The 23,186-nt window shown below is 39.0% G+C and overlaps 2 protein-coding genes across 2 annotated transcripts in view; one reads left to right on the top strand and one right to left on the bottom strand.

Annotated features, from left to right (window-relative positions):
- Positions 1 to 7,166, top strand: part of LOC145493835 (uncharacterized) — a 165,361-nt gene extending 158,195 nt beyond the window's left edge. The window contains exon 2 of the mRNA XM_081473311.1: positions 2,747 to 7,166. Coding sequence (XP_081329437.1) covers positions 3,967 to 6,624 — 2,658 coding nt within the window. The 5' untranslated portion in view covers positions 2,747 to 3,966 and the 3' untranslated portion in view covers positions 6,625 to 7,166. The remainder of the gene's footprint in view (positions 1 to 2,746) is intronic.
- Positions 7,167 to 7,236: 70 nt separating this feature from the next.
- LOC145491873 (propionyl-CoA carboxylase beta chain, mitochondrial-like) lies at positions 7,237 to 23,178 on the bottom strand. Its single transcript, XM_081471158.1, has 17 exons — positions 22,629 to 23,178; positions 21,666 to 21,779; positions 21,114 to 21,182; positions 20,120 to 20,176; positions 19,561 to 19,785; positions 18,939 to 18,980; positions 18,350 to 18,416; positions 17,637 to 17,682; positions 17,326 to 17,400; positions 16,759 to 16,840; positions 13,815 to 13,938; positions 12,900 to 13,007; positions 12,210 to 12,310; positions 11,425 to 11,523; positions 10,135 to 10,174; positions 9,588 to 9,647; positions 7,237 to 8,496 (listed from the first exon to the last, which is right to left on the bottom strand). The coding sequence occupies exons 1-17, from the start codon at positions 22,851 to 22,853 to the stop codon at positions 8,375 to 8,377; spliced, it is 1,656 nt and encodes a 551-aa protein (XP_081327284.1). The 5' UTR covers positions 22,854 to 23,178; the 3' UTR covers positions 7,237 to 8,374.
- Positions 23,179 to 23,186: the final 8 nt, after the last annotated feature.

Raw genomic sequence — 23,186 nt, 5'->3', positions numbered from 1 at the left:
GAGAAAAAACGTCGGCGGTTACGAGAGCTTGAACAACGAGCAGCTCAGTCGAAACCATAGCGACGAAAACCAAAAAGGAAACGCCGAAAGAAGAAAGGCGAATGACACTGACAAAGAAATACACTTCCCGTGAAATCAACTGACCAGATTATCGATTGTGCCATGTTTATGTCGTATCACTATATGGCAATGTAGTCTTGAGGAAGATCCGAGCCTTCTGATTGTTTTTTTCTTTGTTCGTTTCCGTGGAAGTGGTCATAAGGCATGTATTTTTAGTTTTCGAAAGCCGGCAAATTCAAAATTTTCAACCAAAACCTGTTATATACTTAATTACCTACTAACCTAGCTTGCTCGCGCCGTACTGTGGAATATTGGCCCTCGGTTTTTTTTACACGGACCTCACTATGCTCGGTCCATACTGCCACGGCCTCGAACCCATATTCCCCAGTACGGCTCTCGCGCTTGGTCATAAAGAGGTTTTAAAATATCTTTTGAGACAACTGGTATATTCAGAGAGACAATTGTTAACATGCAATAATGTTCATTTCGATTCGACTACCAGTTCCTGTGCGTGCTAACACAACAGCTAGCACAACATGTAATTTCTGATAATTGGTATGGACATAAATTGGCCGGCTGACCAACGCAACCATGGGGTTGGGTAGTAAAGTCAAAATTGAGTGTCAAGAGTAATTTGCATTTGTTTTGATGAGAGGAAACGCTACAAAAAAAAAAAAAACATCCGAGCATCTCTTGTCCAAAATGAGACCGAAATTCACGCGGCATCATGAGCTTCAAGTTACATCAGGTTACATTTATATCTGAAACTTAACTTCCTATGAAAACCTGTTTGAGATTAATCTGAATGAAAAGTTATCTTAAAGATCCGTGCGAGTCATCGACGTGTCTGTACTCTTTTAGACGATAAATATTAGCCAATGATGGCGCGGTTCGAGAAAAAGAAATAGACAGTTGTTGTAAAGTGTCAGTTAAATATGAGAATTCAGAAATACGAAATCAACATTTGAGGTACGACCGAATTCATTTTCAAGACACAACTTTCAAACCAAAACACTCAAGATTGATTTTAATTTTCAGACAGTTGTTAATGTTGGCAATTAAATCTCATTGAATATAAGGATTCAAAAAATAATACGACATCAATATTTGAGCAACGACCAAATTCATTTTCAAGAGATAACTTCCAAACCAGAACAATAGATTGGTTATAATTTTCAGACAGTTGTTAATGCTGGCAATTAAATCTCATTGAATATAAGAATTTATAATAAAGTTTCCATATAACGCGCGCTCTGATTGGCTGAAACAGCGTGCTTTATCAGAGAACAGAGCACGGGTTGATGACGGTAAGTTGGCTTCCAAAGTTTTGCTTCGGAATTTTGACAAATTTGACCCAAATTAAACATCCCCTGTGACTCAGACAAACGCACTGGAAGCGAGCTATTTTTCTGCAGTAAATATGGCTCACAGAGACCATTGTTAGCAACAGTAGTGTTAAAACTGTACTAAAATAACAAGTTTTGCTAGATTCCCGCCGACAAAACATGTCCAGCTGTAGCGAAATACACAAATTCTCAACCTAAACAGTGCTTCGATAAAGACATTAATTTTGTTACAAAGGCAGAAATTATACTAAGAAGTAAAACAACGACAGAAAACAATTGAACCGTCTCTGTTTATGATGAGAAGCTTTATTTTTGTAAATTTACAATTTAAAATGCTCATTTGCTCAAACAACACTTATGCCCAGTTCATACGTCGCATTTCTGCCGTGTCGAATTCAATTCAATTAAGTGCGGCAGAAAAGCGACTGTGGATTCATACGTCGCACTTGTATCGCACTTAATTCAGAATTTATACTGTCGGGTATGTCGGCCAGCGGAAAATGTTTTAAACGTAAAGTATGCAATATGGCTGACGAAAATACTGAGCGACGAAGGACTTTAATTTGGCAAAAAATTGACCGCCAATGGAACGAGGAGAAGGCTGACAACGGAGCAGTATGTGTTGCAATATGTTCAGGTTGCACTGGGTCGAGAATGGCCAAGTTTCTTCTTTTTCTTTGACGGGAAAACATTTACGCATGCTCATACATTAACATAATGTATGCATTAGATTCGACACAGCAGAAATTCGACGTCTGAATCGGTGTCGCATTTCTGTCGGATAATGCGACAAGACCAGTCGAACGTGCGGTAGAAATGCGGCAGCCGATTCATACGTCGAATTTCTGTCGAATTTAATTCGTTGAACTGAATTCGACACGGCAGAAATGCGACGTATGAACCGGGCCTTACATGCAATGTAGTAACGCTCGTTCTCCGGTCATCTCAGCGAAGTAAACCGATGAGTGGTCAGTGCAAAACTTGCTCTGATATTCTCTTCTGTGCTCGAAGTAGAACCAGTGGGAGCCGTTAAGTCTTTCTAACTTTTACGCTAGTTCGGGCAATCTTGCTGCATGCGGCTACAAGCCATAAATAACTGTAGCTCCATTCAAATTCAACCCGGCATTTCGCATTTTCATCCACAAGCTTTGAGCTCCGCGTTTCGTAATTTCCACTGGAAAAGTGCTCGTTTTCATGGGCCACAATACGGCCGGATTCCTCTTGACTATAAACCTTTACCTGCCTTGAGATCCGTATTTAAAAATTAACTTAAAAGCGAACTTTGAAGGCATCGTTCTTCTCTCGAAAGCCGCTCAAACTTCTCGAAACTGAAAGCTTAGCTGAAGTCCAGTTTGTGATTGACAGCTGTCGCTTCGTTAGCCAATCAAATTATTTGAACAATTCTAACAAGGATTGTGATTGGCTTATTTTAGCGTGCTTTATCAGAGAACAGTGCACGGCTGACGCCACTTTTGCTCGTTTGGAAAATAAAGTTTGGTTTGAAAATTCAGCCGAATGCGTGGGGAAATTATCTGATTCTTTATCATAAAACAAATAAAGAAGCCTCGACTGTGCTCTGTTCTGTTGTAAAGCACTTAGGAAGCGGTAGAACACTCAAGAAGTAGGGAAAAACACTCGACTACGTCTCGTGTTTTCCGCTACACTTCTTTCGTGCTCTACCGCTTCCTGCGTGCTTTACAACAGAACAGAGCACAGTCGGGGCTTCTTTATTTGTTAATCAAAAAATAATACGAAATCAATATTTGAGCAACGACCAAATTCATTTTCAAGACATAACTTCCAAACCAGAACAAAAGATTGATTTAATTTTCAGACGGTTGTTGTCAATTAAATCTCATTGAATCTAAGAACTCAAAACTACGAAATCAATATTTGAGGCACGACCGAGATCATTTTCAAGAAAACCTCCACACCAATTTGAATTTTCAATTTTCAGAAAGGATGAGAATCAAATGGACAACTGTACGCACCATGCAACTACTGCATTTTCGTATAAAAGAAAAACTAACCACGCAATCCCGATTTAATATATTTTACCCAAAGAAACACTAAAGCGAAATTAAGCACTCAGAAATTATCCCAGTATTCCCAGTGAATCTGAATCTCAGGTCATTAGGTCCGGAAGGTTGACTTCAAGTTTATATGACAACGCTTCCTATCTCTGAGCAAGATATGAGTTAGTCATTGTTTTTACAGTCATAATTTTAAACATTATGCCATCCTTATTCACTGTGAGCAGCTGTTTTCAGATGAGAAACCATTTGAATTTGTAATTCAAATTTGAAGAATCAAATACGATTATATCAACACTGCGAAATATTCCATTTTTCATAAACTTAAAAGATGAAGATTTTACGAGAGCCATGCATGATCCTTATTTCAATCATTATGCCACATTATTAGCTGTTGGCAGCTGCAACCAGATGAGAAACCATTTAAATTTTTAATTCAAATTTGAAGAATCAAATATGAATATATGAGCACTGCGAAATATTCCATTTTTCATAACTTGAATTGAAGCTTTCACGAAAGCGTAAACATGGCGTCAAATCTCTCCCTATGTTTCACGCTAAGCACATTACTTGCATTCACAAGTTCAAGGATGTTATGCCCGAGAATTTTCTTTCAAAATATCGACGAAAACACCATGCCCTACAAAATCATCGAAGGCGTTTACATTGAGGAGGACAATTACCACAACAATTTCCCAGTCTTTCGCAGGGAGAACGGCAGCTTGCTATTTTATCACACCGTCGATAATAAAGGTAAACATTATTTGGTTTTTGGAGTTAATCTGAAAGACTATTTTGGCGTTGCTGCTCTTCTTCATAGGGATCCCTCGTCTTGGTTGAGTTCAGGGATTTCAATCGACATGAATGATGTATTTGGTGGAATCGTGAGCCACTGGGAATTCTACAATACCCGTGATCAGACCACATACCACCTGTCGACCTTGTCTTCTTCCAGAATCAAAGCTGTCTGTGTGGATAAAGATTTCAGAGAATGTAACTCGGAGAGAGTTTCCTTGAGCAAGAACTTAAAGGATAAAGGAGGAATCATTTTGAACGATCCCGCAAAAGACTATTTCTTTCGCCTAGAGGGCACGTATCTCAATCTTCGTCCTGTCTATTTTCACAGCAACCAGAAATGGTATTTACAGTACGTGGACGGCTATTGGGTGGTTACTGGTTCGAACAGACCAAGAAATTCCGAAGACCAGGCTTACCTGAGGGTGAAGGATTTTGCTCTAAGACCTGAATACATCAGAAAAACTTGGTCGATATATTACAATGGATGGTTTTGGATTGACATGCCCGACATTAGAGTCCTGTGTAGGGGCAGCAAAGCAAATTGCATTTTGCAATGCTCCGTGAACAAACAGTGCCCAACACCACAGCCCAAAGTCAGCACGGAGCTCAATTTTGTCTACCTGGGAAAACGACCCGGTGATCTTGGCATGGCATTCTGCAGTGGATCGCATCCCTCCACGAGGTATTATCTGTGTGTACCTAGCAGTTATAGCTCGTACTGGAGCGGACAAGGATCTTTCTGCTCAGCCAAAGACCCAACTACTCGAGGCACGCCCAAGGCTAAACCGGCCATCAACTATGATGACAACCCTAGTGTAGTCCCAGCCGTGATCACCGTGGCTGTCCTCGTGCAGATCCTTTTGCCATTCGTCTTGTGGTGTTGTGCTTTGTGCAGGCAATCGTGCAGGGAAGAGGAGAAGAAAGAAGACGATGACAGTAGCATGGAGAAAGCTGGTGAAGAATTGGAAAGGCGTTTTCAAAGAGTTTCCACAGCGGGAAGTCAGGAAGAACTCAACCAAGGCATCAAAGAATACCGACAAGCACTAAAAGAATACAAAAAGGAAAGTAAGGAGGAGGAACTTAAGCACCTTAATGCAAGTTTATGCAGGATCATTTCCATGGACGCGTTTTTCTCATTCTATCTTTGGCTTATCTACTATGTTGGTTGTGACGTGACCCATTGCACTAACTACGGTTCAGTCTTTGAGATATTGAGAATCTTCGCTATTGTGATGCTTTGTCTTTCTCCTGTGATCGTTCTGTTAGAGAGCTGCGTCTCTCACGAACTCGATTACCTCAGCAACATCATGGAAGACGAGACGGCTTGGGGGTACATGCAAAGAATGCACGAGGTTCCACCGAGGATCAATATGGTTGTAGAATGCTACCATTACGAAACACAAACGCGAGTTGTTCACTACACGGACGCTAACGGAAACCAGCAGTCCCGCACGGAGACAAAGAAACAGAAAGTAGTGACGTATGTAGACCGTGACGAATTCTCTTTCGGTTCGTGGGTTGATGTTTCCGGAAACGATATGCCACCTCTAAGTACTGTAGCTCTAACCTTAGTCAAGATCGACTCAAGCATCGTCTTTGGCGACCAAGAAACTGCAGATGACTATGTGCGACAAGTGGCAGCAATGTTGGCGAGAAATCGCCATCGTGATGAGTTCACTGATTACTCCTCGAGTAAAGAAATTCCTGGACTAATGAAGCGGATTTCTGCGTACGTGGATTTAAGGGTGAAGCCATTTTGGATTCGGCCGCGGTTCTTCTGGATTGCCACCTTGTTGCAGATGACTTGGCCTTACCGCTGGCTATTCAGAGCCAAGACAGCTAAGACCCACTATGTCCTGAAGAAAAAGATGTACAAGAGCACAATACCACCGATCGAGGTAGACTTGATGGATCCCATTGCAGTACTGAATGACAATGCATTCTCAGACGTGAATTCCAGTGGTCCTAACAACAGCTGCCCAGGTTACCCAATATCTGCAATGAATAATCCAGGAGGAGGCAATCCCACCATCCAAAGCGGTGAAACAACATATCCACCTGTTAATCCATACCTCGGACAAGGCCATCCAACCCAAGACGTTAGCACTATGTACCCAGCTCACAATTCAGATGTTGTAGGACCCTCGTTTCCTCCTTATCCAGTGGTATCTCAGCCAAATGCACCTATCCCATCAGATGTTACAGTGATGAATTATCCAGCTCAAGAAAGCCGTGCACCGTATTCACCGCACAGTCCATATAGCGGACCTGCATTTCCCGTTTATCCGCCTGTCGGACCGCTACCAAGTGTACCTCCGCCATCTTATGAGGCAGCTGTAGGTTACAGCCCCCAGCCAAGCAACGAGCACAAGCTTCCTACAGTGTAATGCTAAAGAGGGTAATTTCTTTTTACTCTCGACCATTTTTTTATAGCCTGCGTGCAGACACCCACCATTTCCTTTAACATGAAAAAAGCGTGTGCAGGGAGGTTACCCGTCTCGATCCTAAGACCACCCAGGCCATACACTGGACATATATTTCCAACTAATCCCACCAAATTCCAACCTATCGCACCAACGCCTTTATACGAGGTAGCTGCATGTAGGGCACTCAAGTATATTCATTAAAAGAGCGGTACAATGAAAAAACCCAAAGAACCGCACACAACTTAGACGTCCATGGGTAGACCTACTACAAGTCGACCTTCGTATAATCCATCGCTTAATCATCTCCCTCGAGCGAAACGAGAGCGCCATCTTCGAACGCCGAATTTGCGAGCGCTAGCGACGTAAATCGCGGGCGGAACAAACAAACAAACCAGGGAAATGTTATTGAAAAGGACTTTTAGAACGTTTAGGCCATGTGTACCAATGTACATCACGCACACCTTACATCTTTCACCTCCCTCTCCTCTGGATTCAAGTCCTTCAAAAAATCAAATGACTTTCCCATGAAGATAAACTTCAGCTGATTCCTGTGTAACGCCTGAAACGCAATAAATGTTACGGGGGACGCATAATCCTGTAGGTACTGTGGAGCACGCCTTGTTGGGTAGGATTTCCTGCACAGTGTTGGTGATGGTATCTGTGGCTCTGCCGAATGCCAAGTACGTCAAACGTCTTCACCTGATACTCTCTCTGAAGTGGGAAGTGGTGGCTCATGTTAGGGTGTGTAAATAATCGTTAGACTCTTTTTTTCTTGAATCAACTTTAATCTCGGAAACTCGAATTCACACGTTTTCTCGACTCTTAGCCTCGACTAGACTCGACTATCGACTTTTTCTCGTTTAGAACCTTCGACTTGACAACTCCAACTCGACTTCGTGTTGCAAATATAAACTGGTTATACTGGTTTACACATGAAGCAAGCGCATGGAAGTGAGGCGATTTCAAGAGGGTGTGGAGGTGGGGATGGCGCTTGCTATCCTAAGTCTTCAGATAGGCCCTTCCTTACCCCAGTACATACGGTGAGATACCAAAAGACAATGCCAGTTTTCACAGTTTGATTTATGGCTTTTCACTCTAAATACATTGATCCATTCAATATGCGTTAAAAATATGGTCCATTCTTTTAGTATCAAGGTAAGTATTACACATTTATCGTTACTTTTTTGGAACTGAAAAGGACTAGAGGAGGAACGATGCCGGAATGTTCCTCCGGGACGAAGTCAGACGTTTGTGGCTGGAATTATATTTTTCACCACAATAATCAGTCTAGAGAAATTACTCGTATTATTAACATACCATCAAAACACTCGTGGCAAATCTAACTGTTGCCTTTAAACCTCAATGTTTAGAGCCTAAATTAAAATACTACAGAGGATACAACTCTTCAATAGCTAATCCAGAAATAAGCGCATCTCTTGCAATATACAAAATTCAGGCCAGAGGTTTTGCCTTTTTATGTTCTTGTTACGTTAAAAATGCCAGACTCTTTTTCGAAAACGTAATCAACAATCTTGATCCCCAATTTTGAGATGCTAGAGGTTAGCAGATGCTAGATGCTAGAGGCTAGAGGTGAGAGGTTTTGCCTTTTTATGTTCTTAATACGTTAAAAATGCAAGACACTTTTTCTAAAACGTATTCAACAATCTTGATCCCCAATTTTGAGATGCTAGAACTTAGTCGTGACAGTTGATTACAGGGGGATATTTCCGTGTTTCTTCCACGGATTTTCAAGTTTCTTAGTGGCCAGTACTTCTAAATCTCTGCAGATTCTTTTCCTTGTCATGTGGGGCTTGATGATATCGTCAACAAATCCTAACAAAATCAAGTAAAATATATTTGTTTTTACAGCCACCCTATAGTTAAGCAATAGACCACAAGTTTCTATGGTTTATAGGCTGATAACCCACGCGGGATGTTGGAAGAACACGAGAAGAATTTGTAAATCACGAGCCGCAGGCGAGTGATTTACGAATTCCTCAAGTGTTCTTCCAACATCCCAAGTGCTTTATCAGCCTATAAACCATAGAAACTTGTGGTCTATTGCCTTTATATAATAATTCCGAAGACACGCGAAATTTCCATGAGTTTACTGGCACAATAAACCATAGCTGATTGACCAATCAGAGCGCATGCATTGATTTGATTATTATATAGATACCATTTGTTTGACGGCTTTTTTGTCCAAGCGCACAATTATTGTAAAAAGTATCTCTTAGCACACAATTATTGTACAAAACAAGACATGTAAAAAAATAAAAAAAGATTTGAAAAAAAATAATAGTAGTAATAATAATCCAACGTGAATACAATAAAATCTTAAGTGGATACATTAAAATCAGGACATTTACACATGCACTAGTAGAAAAATCTAAAAGGTAAAAATTCTAGCTAATTATTACACGTGTATGCTAATTGAGGACACTAACAGAATAGTAAGTGGACACATTAAAAAAAAGAATAAATAAATAAAAAATAGGGTATTTACACAAATGCAGGTAACATGATCTAAAAGGTAAAAATCTTAAAGTATACCAAAACTAATTTATTACACGTGCGTTCGTAATATAAGTAAGCCTAAAAATTTAACCCAGCTTCTACTAAAGTCAAAAACATATAAATCACAATTTCTGCAGTCTTCTAAAAGCTCCTTTTTCTTAATGTTATGTTTAAAACTGTTCAGTGTTGGACTCTCTCTATCCGATGGGTTTAGTTTGCTCCATAAGAGGGGTCCAAGGAGGCGTAACGAGTGTTTCCCGTATAGTATTGTTCTAAACCGTGGGATATTATTATATTACGGTCACATTGTCGCACGTAATCGGCCGTACTAATTTAGTCACGACCATTCTGACATCGAGAAAAAACAAGATTAAGACAAGGTTGAGACTGACATGAAGATAGTTTACCTCTGGTTGCTGCTGGGAATGGATTGGCAAACCTGTCCACATACTCAGCTTCGTATTTTTCTAATAAAAGTAACATGGTGGAGAGATTTCACTTAACACGTGAAACAGCTTCAAGTAATAACTCTTTACCTTTGTTATGCCACATCAAAATGACATTTCTTTCACCAAAGCATTAGCACGAAAATTGTAAGAACAAAATTGAGCTATTGTGTATACTTTGACTTACGTTCTAAAGCACTTAAGTACGCTTTGCAGGCCGTCAAAAGGTCTCAAACGCGCTTCAACAAGTTGATTTCACGCAAAACGTTTGACAAAGATCACAGTTAACATGATTAAGGGTATAAATTCAACTCTGTACAGCTGACCTGCACTGCTTCCAAAGGTTTAATGTAGTTCAGTATGTCGAAGTTTTTTTTTTTTTTACTAGTGTTTGTCCCCGTCATCGGTTAGAACCACATGTGCTTTGTTTGCGGTACGTTACTCATTTAACTCTGACATTCACAGAAATTTCTAGGTTGCCAATAACTGAGTTCCACCGGTTACTCACCAATATCTGGTTTTCCTCTAAATATGATTGAAACAGCACCCTAGGAAAACAAGGTACACAGAGATAAACGTTGTTTCCACAAATGACATTTATTATCCGTGAAGTCGGTCAGAATCACTCCAGTCTGTATATTGACATTGTTGATTGCTCCATCATCAGACTTAGAGCCCTCCCTTGCCTTCATTACTTGCCCCTCCTAACCGCTGCCTAAACCCTCTTCTATGTAAGAAATACGCAAAAAAGAATTATAAATGTGCAGGAATGTCTTGGTTCGCCTGCGTTACATGAAAAGCCCCCGAATTGTTATACCCAGTTTTAGCAATTATAATTAACAAATAGATTCCACGTTGTCGTGCGTCTGTTCACTAATAGATCACAGATGACGTCAAAATGTGGTAAGAACAAAAAAGTGGCACACGCGGCGATAGCCGAGTGTATTACTGATGTTCCTACCACATTTTGACGTCTTCTGTGATCTGTGACTGCTCGAGAATTTTTTGAGTCATTTCCTAGGGAACAAAAGGCTTTTTCTTTCTTTTCCAGACTCTCGTACCTGTTCAATGCCTCGACAAGACTTTTTTTGTACCTTATCTTTCCCCAGTCACGTAAAACAGTATCTAAATTCTCAAAACTTTCCACCATTTTAAACGCAGAGGGAAAAATTTTGAAATGATGACGTCAATCGTGCGAGAACCAATCAAAACAGGAGAATAACTTGGCTTATTATATAAATGCTACTACCTGTAACCAAATATCACAGATAGCGGAGGATTGGTCAAAATTTTAACTTCCAGCTGTAAAATGACGCATTTATTTTACTGATGGCTGAGATCCGAGATCTGCAAAATTTAGCCTCCATTTGGTGCGAATAGCCTCCATTTGGCGCGAAAATATGCTCAGATATTTGTCCGCGGACATTATCTGTTCCGAAAAGCGAACAGTTTTCCGAGAGCGTAGCTCGAACAAAACTCAGTGTGAGCTTTGAGGAACAGAATGGATATTCGGATATTCGCCAGTTTTAGCTGGGGAATATTCGGTCACGTGACGGGTTTAAACCAATTCGGATATTCGCCCGTTTTAGCTGGGGAATATTCGGTCACGTGACGCGTTTAAACCAATTGCGCGCGAGCGAAAATATTTGATGGATTATAAAGGCTGATGTAGTTTTCACTGAGAGTTAACTAATAACTGAGAATTCAGTACCCCTATGCAGACCCTCTAGTTAGTCTACATTAACATTCCTAACATCAGTTAAGCCTCAAACCTTCTAATAATGTACTGGCTACAAACCTTAGCCCCCATGACTGCTACCTCTGCAGTGGGCCAAGCGTAGTTGAAGTCACCACGAAGATGTTTTGAGCTCATCACATCATATGCACCACCATAAGCCTAAAACAAAAACACTGATATAAAAACCTTGGACATTTACAAAAGGCTCGCCTAAAATTTCACCGTTTGTTCAGATTCAAGTGTGTTAACATAACGAGATGTCTAACAGTATTTAATTGGCCTTATTCACAATGGCTGCCATGACGGTTTGCATGTTCTAAATGATAATGACTTCTGACGGGACAAACAAATGAAATCCAGCAAATTTCAGCGAGTATCTTTGTGCAAAGATAATAATAAATAACGACTTTGTGAATTTAGGCAGATATAAATGTACAACACTGCTCCTATAATTGGAAAACTGTCAATACGTAAATCATAAAGTGGTAAGAATACCAACGGCTGGAGGGGCTTACCAGTTGGCTAAGTACTGCATACATAGCCTTCTAAATGCGAGTTGTTGTGCACGTTCATAAAAAAATAGGTACCCAAAGGGTACATATGTGGGATATAAACTCATTTGCATTAACAGACACCAGCCGATGACAATAGTGTGGAATACCACAGGTATCGCACATAAAAACTGAACTGCCACTCTGTGTATGTAAACCTTCCCTTTATATGTGTAGCTACGTACATGCTCTTCCTTCCTTCCTTCCTTCCTTCCTTCCTTCCTTAATTAATTAATTAATTTGACGAATGTTGTAACAGTGACAGTTCCTTCCCACCTTCACTGTGAAGCTTACCTTTCTGGTGATGACAGTAATCTTTGGTACAGTCGCCTCAGCATAAGCATACAGAAGCTTTGCACCATGACGGATTATACCACCATACTCCTGATGTGTTCCTACAAAAGGATTAGATATTATCATTACTCTGCAATTTTAAAGCATCCTTTTCAATAACTGAGAGGCTGAATGGAAGAAGAAGGTATTTCCTTTGTTAAGGCAACTGGCCTCTAGATGTTCTCACTGATTATTAATAGAGATCTTAATCAAACCACGAGGGCAACGGCAACAAGAACGTCACCAAACAAAAGTTTTAATGAGTAGAACAATAGCTGTGCACATGTGTTATAAATCTTTGAACATTTCTCTGCCATCCTCTGCCCAACAACAACGTGGAATGACCACGTTCTACGTATTTTGGGGAACGGGAACGACGGCGGCTAATTTTCCGTATTTTCATTTGGAATTGAACGCTGGCGTTACATAAAACGTGAGGAAGTTCTGTGACCAATAGGCGCACTAAACAGATCTAGACAATTGCGACACTCGAAGGTAAAATATAAATTCATTTTTTACTAGGCGTTGTCCTCGGGGCTGCCTTCGTCAATGCTTAAGCTCTCTAGTTACAAAGAATTATGAGGTGTCTATTTTATGTAGAACTAAGAAAATGTAGTCACACGGGGGTGACTGAGGGTCACCTACACGTACCTGGAAGAAATCCTGGCACATCTACGAAGGTTATGATAGGAACATTAAATGCATCACAGAAACGCACAAACCGAGCTCCTTTGACAGAAGCATTGATGTCCAAGCAGCCTGCAGTGCAAAAGCAAATGATTTAGTAGTGTGGCCGAGTGATCTGGGCGCCAGATGTGAGATCCGGAGGTCTGGTTTCAAGTCCCACTCTGATCACTAAGCCGGAGTGTTTTCTATTAAAAAAACCTACTTCAGCTCCTCAGTCGTGCTTGGAAATAACTAGTCTTCCTCCCACCAGTTGGGATTTTTAAACCCATTATATATTTATTTACTAGATAGTTGCATCTTTCCAGTGAACTAGCTAGGTGTGGCTGCAAGTGCATTGACCATGACTATAAACATACATTTAACATTGGAAGATCATTTGCCACACCTGAAAATAACTTCATAGTGTCTTTTTCCTGATATCATTGAAAGAACAAATGAAAGTGAGAAAGAGGGCATGAAATATATACTGTAGTGAAGTGGAAAATACAAGTCACAGGTACTGTTAGTAGATATCATTAGTTTTGGATCAAGTATCAATTTGTGAAATAAAATGAAAACTAATTCATAACCTCATTTTAAGGAGGAAATCTTGACCTGTTTTGCCTGCACTTACGAGTGTTGAAAAGGAGTAGCAGTGAAAAAGAAGCCGACATCACTGGTTTTGAGTATTACTTAATGCAATACCATTTAAATTTAATATTATTATTGTATGCTCCACACATTTGGTTGGTTGGGAAGCAGCACTGAAACAAGGAGAAAGAAAATTGAGGAGGGGCTTAGGGGGAGGAGCTTTCCCATGCCACACTTCTCACCTTAAATTTTTACATTGCTCTCCAACTAACCTTTAATGCCAGAAACTGGTAAATAAATTATTCTTACCTGCTGCTTCTGTAGGCTGATTGCCAACAATTCCAATAGTGCGCCCGTTCATACGTCCAAACCCCACCACAATATTCCTGGCATAGTCTGGAGAGATCTCAAAGAACTCACCATCATCTACAATCTGACAAGAACAATATTCAGTAAAGTTGTTTAATGTATTTCTTTGTGAAGAATAATGATCTTTAATTCGCCACAACTAAATCGCTTTGCCCGGCTTTTTTTTTAAAACTATTTATCCGTACATAATTATTATTAAGAATTATTTTTTTGATTTTTATCAAGTTTGTTTTCATATTGTGTTTGTTTCTTTAGGAATTCTCTTTTTATATTTCTATTTGTGCTATTTCTAATCATTTCGACTTATAATGTTCATGAAACGTCAATTTAACATCCCAACATGTTTTTAACAGAAATGGTTTTTGATTCATTTTCAACCTAACTGCACTGTTTTATAACAAAATAACATAACTCAATGTGTTAATTTTAAACTCTATTGCAGTGTTTTATAGTGCAGTTAAATAAATGCAAATATATCATCTTCTACAGAGAATAATTGTTACATTATTTTGTAAACAAATACACACAGCCTTAAAAGTGAAGAATGATCATCGCAGTAAATTTTCCAATTTAAGCAATTGGAAAGAAGAAGCCTGAAAAAAATCAGGGCTTCAACGGGATTCGAACCTGTGACCTCCGCGATACTAGTGCGATGCTCTACCAACTGAGCTATGAAGCCACACATTGGGAACGAGGTCAATTGGTTGACAAAAAAACAACTTGGAGGAACCTCTAGACATAACATGGCCAAAAGATCCCATACTTGCGCTCGGTATACACTTCTCCTATGATGAAGAGGCTGCCTTTCAAAAGAACTTTGAACAGAAATTGTCTTCAATGACTTCCCTACTTAACCTGTGGTACCCTAGGAACTTAACTCTACATGGCCGTATTGTCATCCTAAAAGCACTAGCCCTTTCCAAACTTATTTATAACACCGCTGTCCTCCCTGTTACATCTAATTTCATTCAAAATGTTAATAAAGTTATATCCCAATTCGTATGGCGCAAGAAAACCCCAAAGATAAAGCAAACCACAATGATTGGACCGAGAGCAAAAGGAGGTCTTGGAATGCCTGATTTTGATGCAATAAACAACGCTCTCAAAGCGACCTGGATCCAAAGACTTGATAACGGTTACCCTTCCGCGAGCTGGACGCATATCCCTGTTACCATGTTAGAAAAATGTGGTGGCAAATTTCTCCTTAAGTGCAATTTTGATCTCAAAAATCTCAATGTAAGAATTCCTCTCAAATTTTACGAGAAAGCCTTGTTGGCTTGGCAGTCAATCAATTTGTTTACTCCGTCCTCAGAAGAGGAAATACTTGATGAAATTCTTTGGAACAATAGATTCATCAGGATTGGTAACTACTCAGTGTACTACAAAGAATGGCATGAAGCGGGTGTAGAAAAAATTAGAGATATCTTCAACGGTGACACATTTACATCTTACCGAGATTTCTGCTCTCACTTTGCCCTTAAAACTAACTTTCTAACCTATTACGGTTTATGCCAAGCAATTCCATCTATCTGGATTAAAACTTTGAAAGGCAAATTACAGCCGCATTCGAAGGAACCTACAAACATGGATAGAATTCCCCTTGAGAAGCTCTCTTGCAAACTTGCTACTAACTACCTTGTTGAAAAGAAGTTCGTTTCTGCCACCGCCGAAAAAAGACTGAAAAGAGCTAATTTGAACGACCAGCAAATTTATCAAACGTACATGATGCCTTTCAAGGCCACTAAAGATATTCAACTCTCGATGTTTCAGTTCAAGATTGTACACCATATTTTACCCACCAATGCTGCATTACATAAATTCGGTATTAAAGAGCACGACCGCTGTCATTTATGTGCTGAAAAGCAAACAATTACACATCTCTTCGTAACTTGCCCCAACGTCCAGCTGTTTTGGACAGAGTTTACTGATTGGTGGTACAGAAAAAACAATAATGTAATCACGCTCTCTGAAGCACAAATACTTTACGGCATCACAGACATCGTGCCTCTGTGTCTCGGTCTAAACCTCTGTACAATAATTGCAAAATATTATATTTACACCGCTTCAAAAAATGAGGAAGATTATTTCTTAGACGCTTTCTTGGCTATCCTTAAAAACAAAATAGAAATAGAAACTAGCAGAGCAAAGGTGCAAGTTAAACTGTAAATATAGCTAAATATACTGTAAATTGTCGCTTTTTTGTCTTTTTTTTTTTTGTTTTTTTTTGTTTTTTTTTTTTGGCAGTTTTCACTAGTTCTAGTAACCGTAGTAAAAGTTTGTAGTAATTGTCCGCGATTAAAAAGTAGTGTAACGTAAGCGGTTTAAATAATACTGTTGTTCCGTCAAGCATTGTAATTAGAGCAAGTTGTAATTAGCGTAAGTAGCTGTATTGTTGTAGTTTTATACGTAGTTTTTTGTAATTAATAATGTAAGTATGCGTGCTGTAAAAAATAGATAATTAATAATAATAATAATAATAATAATAATAAAAAAAATAAAAAAAAAAACGTGCCAGAGATCAAGGCTGGTTTTTTTTTTTTTTTTTTTAACTTTTTCATGTAAAAAAAAAAAAAAAAAAAAAAAAAGGTTCGAATCCCGTTGAAGCCCTGATTTTTTTCAGGCTTCTTCTTTCCAATTGCTTAAATTGGAAAATTTACTGCGATGATCATTCTTCACTTTCATCTACAACCGCAGCTCAAATATGAATTATTTCATATACACTTCACAACACACAGCCTTACTTGATCGCATTGAACTGCACGTGATGAACATTCTAAGTTCACCCTATCAACAAAATTCTCAGAACTTGAAAGTCAAAGGAAAGGCATTGCAGCCAGTAAGAAGATTTACTACGCTGAGCTGCCATGCAGTCTTTATTACTTACTGGATATATTACATCCAATATGTCGTAAGCCTTGGTTGAGTCAAATGGAACTAGAGTATCCAAGTTGGGAATTGTTCTATCACTAAAGAAAACAAAACAAATATAACATTTATCAAGTACACCACAACAGTCACTATCCAGTTGGAGTGGAAACTCCATCTGATGAATATACAAGTCTGGAATGTCACATGTCTAAATTAGCATAAAATTGCATCGCAATAAATAATGCTTTTTCTCCCTCGTGTTGAAAGAACTGTGTACTACATGCAGGTATTTGTTAGTATATAGTAGCATAATATTCTTCATTTAAACATGGTAGAAATTAGTCATCACTTAAAACAAAAAACAGTAATTTAAAACTTAAATTTAAAATGTGCTGTTTGACTTGATCCAGTGTGTAAGGAACTCACTGTCATCACCCCCTGAGGAGTAGCCCCCTGAGGAGCCCCCTTGGGACTAATACATGGTAACTTTGTTTTCAATTACATAATTGGTTGCACTTGCAGTTGTTATTTTAACTCCTCACGATCATCTAATTTCAAAGCAACGTGCCAAATTCATGCTCACCATGGATCATCAGATTCTCGGATTGGAGATGGGTTCTTGTTACTCAGGGGGAGGAAGTCAAAGAATTCTCTCATCCTAAAAGAATATAACATCTGAAAAATTACTGTGAAATCCTAAAAGTTGATAAGAAAGCCATCACTTTCAATGAATAAGTAAGAACATTACAGCTCTGTAGACTACAGACGCTAGCAATCTTGCAGTGGCTGGAAATTTCACTACATACAAAGTCATGTACTACTTGACATTTCACGGCAAAAAGGAAAGGTATTGCAGTCAAATAATATCAAATAATTTGTCCAATAAATACTTACGTGGCCAAAGCCTCAACATCATTTTCAAAGGCCCCAACAGCGACTCCTGTATAAATATTATGACTAAATTTAGTCTATGACAAAGATTTCAACTATTTGCAATTCTAACCACAAAGTGAAAGCCAAGTTGTGTTCTCATGGTTAGTGTGCTCGTCTCTGGATCGAGCGGTCTGGGTTCAAGCCCTGGCTGGGGACACTGTGGTGTGTTCTTGGTCAAGACACTTTACTCTCACAGTGCTTCTCTCCACCCAGGTGTATAAATAGGTACTGGTGAATTTAATGCTGGGGGTAACCTTGCGATGGACAAGCATCCCATCCAAGGGGAGTAGAAATACTCCTGGTTGCTTCATGCAACAGAAACCGGAGATAAGCACTGGCCTGAGGGGTCACTTGGCTCATATGCAGACTTTACCTTTACCCTGTGGCACCAAGTGTCATGAACAAACTTGTCAAATTAGCAAGCATGTTCTCTGCCCAGCTGAACATGGTTAAACTAAATTAATCACATGTAGTCTGCTAAGTAAAAAGCATGACGTCTGAACTGGGCCTAAGTCGGGAGTCTGTTATTTCTAAAAGCCCTACCACATACTGATCATTGGTTAATACCAGCATCTTCCTCCTGGACTTCGCTGATCGGTCTTTCAGTTTTACATAAAGCTTTTATTATTATTATATATTTCATGCAAATACATGACTGAACCTCTGATTCTTACCTGAGACAGAAGTGTGAGTTTTAGCTCCTCCAAGGTCTTCTTGAGTAACATCTTCTTGAGTGACAGTCTAAATCATAAAAGAATGAGTCATAAAATTAATTTAATTAATGTGTTCTTCCACAAAGCCATGTAACCAAAGAAAGTGTCCAGTGGTTTGGCATAAACAGACCAATTTCGAGCTGGCTCTCCAATGCAACATTCAGAAAGGGTTAATGAGAAAAGACCTTGTTAAAGAACGTTATCTTCAAGTTTGAATACATGTAGTATCTCATTATCATCATCATCATCATCATCATCATCATCATCAACATCATTGTCGTCATCATCAGTCCTTGTCACGCCATGGGATGCGTAAGGCCTTATATGTGTCTCATTCAACCAAAAGCCCAAAAGTTTAAAACCCAAACCTGCACACTCTTACTTTGGATGAGTGATTTTACACTGGCCTGGTTTACAGTGAACCAGTGGTAAGCCTGCAAAGAGTTTTTTTTATTTACTGACAGAAGAGTCAATATAGATTGGAAATTGGGAAAAAGATCTAAAGTTGTTATTTTTTTGCAATTTACGACAAAAAAAATACAATATTTACCTTCACAACATCAGGTCCAGTAATAAACAAATATGATGTGTCCTAAAAAGCAAAATATATAGAAATCATATTACTTTAAATGTGACTAATTCATGTCTCAGTATGTATCGGGGAGTTATGATGCACATGGGAATATTGCAAGGAAGAAGAGTATACTAAGAGTTACTCATGATGCAGCGGGCAGCAGAGCAATTCATACCTTTGTGGGTGTTCTCCAAACTTCCCATTCACATCACAACTTAGTAATGCACACTAGTTATTAAGGTGGCTGGCAACACTTTCTAGCACTTTCCAAGATTTTGATGCTACAATCTTGGTATCAAAAAACTACCCATTCACTGGTGAACATGTTGCTATCATTTTATTGACACAATAGGTCACCATAGCAACAAAATGACCTGCTAAAAGCCGCCTAATTGGAGCTTTAACTACTAGTAATTCAAAAACAAACTTAGTGACCCCATTTTTTTATTTTTGAATTTTGATTAGCACGATAAGACACAACTTTTGGCAGAGTTCTAAAAAATTACATGACGAAGAGAGCCACCCTAAATTTTTGAATATTTGTGTGATTGTTTTTGGGAGGTTCAGCTGTTTCTTGGTTTATTATCATTATGCACACCTTGACCATAAAGGTGAAGTCGGTAATAGCAGGAGAGTAGACAGCGCCTCCAGCACATGGTCCCATAATCAGCGAGATCTGAGGAATAACTCCTGATGCCATGACATTACGCTGGAAAATATCAGCATAGCCTGCAAGTGACTCTACTCCTTCCTGGATACGAGCACCACCAGAGTCATTCAAACCAATAACAGGAGCACCAACTAGCATAGCCTTGTCCATTACCTGTGATTAGAGCGGACATGAGATGTTACTCCTTAGCTGTGAGAGGACTGTGCACTGTAACCTAATATCCAGATAGAGATGTACTGGGGGGAAGCATTCCATTCTTGGGCAAGCAATTTTAGTCTCACAGTGTACAATGCAAATTATGTACTAAAAACTTGGCGGTTCTTACTTGAAAGTCAATTGGTAAAAACACATTTAAAGATGTGGACACTCCAAAGAAAGATAATTAATATTGATTGTTTTAAAGCTATTTAGAAGCCACACTAGTCATGAAGGATGTGGCAACAACGTCACAAATTCTTCTGAACGCTTGTAATCAAGGCAATCCTACCTTACAGATTTTTCTTGCATGAGCACTGGACAAGCTACCTCCAAAAACTGTGAAATCCTGAGATCCAAACAAGCCAATATGTGTTCATCATATACCATGTATTAAATATAATTTAATGTGGGATACAAATCTACAGACATGAAAGATCTTTGCAATTATGTAATGCAGCTTAAAACCTAAAAACGAAACAGTCTTCAACAATATCCAAATACACATGACCTCTCCAGAGCAGTACCCTACCAATGCAACTGAGCTATTGAGTCAAGCCTTAACTTTTTTCAGGCTTTATTTTCACAAAAGCGTAGGAAGCATACACAATTATACAGCCTGGTGTGAAAATTGCTCACATTAAGTACTTTGTAAACTAATGTGAACTTCTTATATGTAATACAAGTGTAGTGACAGATACAAGAAATGAAGAACAACAACAACAAAAATTTCCTGATAGTTTATAGCATGCTACCAGATGCTGAATGTACACCTTAGTTTGAAAATGAGAGGAGAGGTATATGAGATATATGTCTACCTGTCTGTCAGCATTTGTATAAATAGCTAGACAATTTAATTTATATTACGTTTTAGAACTACTTACTAATGTATGTACCTACAATCAAGGACAAAAGTCGTGGGACTTTTGGCTCTTTTGCGCACACGCCAGATAAAAATACAACTTTGCCTTCCTAACCTAGCCCCCCACCCCCAATTCAATGTTGAAAACTACTACCTGCAATTTCTTCTGACCTTCAACATTGTATGGGGTGGGGAGGGGGAACAGTGATGCATATTTAAAAGAAAAGCAGCACTTTTTTCAAACTTCAGCAGTAAAACACAATACAATTTGTCAAATTAAATAAGTGTCCCAAGGACTTTTGTCCACGATTGTAGCACAAATGCTTGCTTCTTTTATCATTCTTGTCATGATCAGATCATTAAGCCACCTGACAATTTTGCATGTTACATGCTTGGGTACAATGTCCACTGTTAATAAACCCACCTGGCTGAAAAGGAAACAGACTCTTCCATTGATCGTCCCCTGACCAGTCACCACACTGTCACCAGTGAACTAAGACAACAATACCAATTATGCCAGTGTTCAGGTTCAAGTGGTCTAAAGTTCATGTAGCAAGGGATGTAGTAGGTGAGGCCGCATGGGTGGGGTACTAAGTTTGTGAATAGTTCAGCCAAGGGATACCATTAATCTGTTCAGCAGGAAGGCAACTGGTTTTCAGTCACGTGGGCAAACTATTTTGATCTGAACTTCATTACAAGGAAAACTTTCCTCTTGATGGTCAATCCAGGGGGTAAAATCGTCCTCACAAGCAGTCAATTTGCCCGATGCACAGCCCTCAATGAAACCCTGTGACCAAGTTAAACTGCATAGGAGTAGTTGAACACATGTGGCAAATGCAAATGCACAATTTTCAACCAGTGAAAATTACTTTCCTTAGAAACCTGAAATCTTGTCAAGAAATATAACTATATGACTTGAAAGTTGTATGTTATTATTGTTAAATTAAAAATTAAAAAAATAGATTAAAAATGACACCTTTTGATTTTCCATTCCAAACTCAGTGCAGTTGTGTTCCATAAACATATCATATTCAACAAATGATTCTGGGTCACACAATAGCTTGATTCTTTCCCTTGCAGTCAATTTACCCTGTAAAAACAAACAAACATGTTTAAATGACTTAGTAAACACTGCTGATAAAGAACTATTCTCTGATAACTCCAAATACAGATTCTAACTTTTCAACAGCCAAAAAGGGGAAATGGGGATTACTAGAAAGGGGAGTTCACCCATAGATACATATAAACGAAATTTAGTTGCAGAGGGGTGGTGTACAAGAGAAAGTCTTATTTTATTAACAACCTTTAGGGAAGCAGTGAAGCAGGGTGTGGAAGGACAGAGGGCTAATAGAACTTTCATGTGTAGTTACTTTTTATTTTCTAAAATGCTAGGTGCATTCCACTGATTTCAGTTGATTTACAGTGCTACATCCCTGAAGACTTGCATGCCATGAATGCCTAGAGTGTGTGATGCATTTTTGTGGTTGAATCGGCAAAGCTCTAATTTTAATTTTTTCTAGGGTTAAGAAGGCAAAATTAGCTATCTCCTGAATTTCAATTTTTTATGCTGGTATCTCTGCTGACAGGGTGGAGGTGGTCACTATAGGTGGGGTGGGTACATTTATTTTTTGCACCCCTCCTAAGAGAGGCCATGATAGTTTCTTGGAAAAACAAAAAATGACATCCGTCATTTTACCACGTTAAAAGGTGTTCTCTAAAAGAATTCGACAAAATGCTACGTTTCCAGTTAGGAGGGGAGGCTACAAGCTCAGGTTTTATTTAAACCAAGAGGACGATTAATTTACAGGGTCTGTAGAAGGAAGCTCTTCAGTAACCAAAATAAATTTAAGACGTCATTATTTTTCAGATTTTTAGCTTGAACCTCACAACTGTTCCTTAAAAAAACTATAAAAACAGAAATGCTGGAAGGTCAGCTTACTTTGCGGTGCTGGGTGTCGATTCTTTTCTGTCCGCCGCCAACAATAGCTTCCTCTTGTTTCTTCTGGATTCTCTGCAAAACGCTCCCAGAACTTGCTCTTATTATCAGAACATTTTTCGTGAAAGGTGCTCTATTTGAACCAGGAGTCTTGGCAATAAATCTAGCAGAAAAGGGGAAGATCCACTTGAGTAGCCCTCCTGTCCTGCAGACGGTGGACATCGCCATTTTCCTAAGAATCCGTTCTGGTGTTTGACGAGCCAGGGGTAGGGTAAGTATAACTTAAATTGAAAAAGATTCCATATTTTTTCCCTTGAAGAAAGAACTCTCCTTTCAAAATTATTTCCTAATCTCTGGTGGAATTTTTTCAGTAAAGAGAAGTTGTTTGACAATTTTCTGAAAAAATAAGGAAAGAAATTACAAACCGTAAGATATAGTAAGCCTCCCATCCCACGGAAAAATAGTTTCCAGGATTGCACGTGCAGTAAAACACACTTTCACGCATGCTCAAATGAAGCAGTTATCACTGATCAAAAGAACGAGGGCTCATAGAAAACAAAT

Source organism: Orbicella franksi, chromosome 7 (genome assembly GCF_964199315.1).
Source record: "Orbicella franksi chromosome 7, jaOrbFran1.1, whole genome shotgun sequence".
Taxonomy (NCBI): domain Eukaryota; kingdom Metazoa; phylum Cnidaria; class Anthozoa; order Scleractinia; family Merulinidae; genus Orbicella; species Orbicella franksi.
The sequence above is the reverse complement of the archived record's forward strand: the minus strand, read 5'-3'. Positions and strand labels throughout refer to the sequence as shown.

Excerpts from the sequence above, each read along its gene's own strand:
- LOC145491873 (XM_081471158.1), bottom strand. The coding sequence starts at position 22,853 with ATGGCGATGTCCACCGTCTGCAGGACAGGAGGGCTACTCAAGTGGATC. Across the intron at positions 19,786-20,119 it reads ATGCAAGAAAAATCTGTAAG|GTAATGGACAAGGCTATGCT; the intron begins GTAGGATTGCCT and ends CTCTAATCACAG. Across the intron at positions 10,175-11,424 it reads TAGCAGTCATGGGGGCTAAG|GGTGCTGTTTCAATCATATT; the intron begins GTTTGTAGCCAG and ends TTGTTTTCCTAG.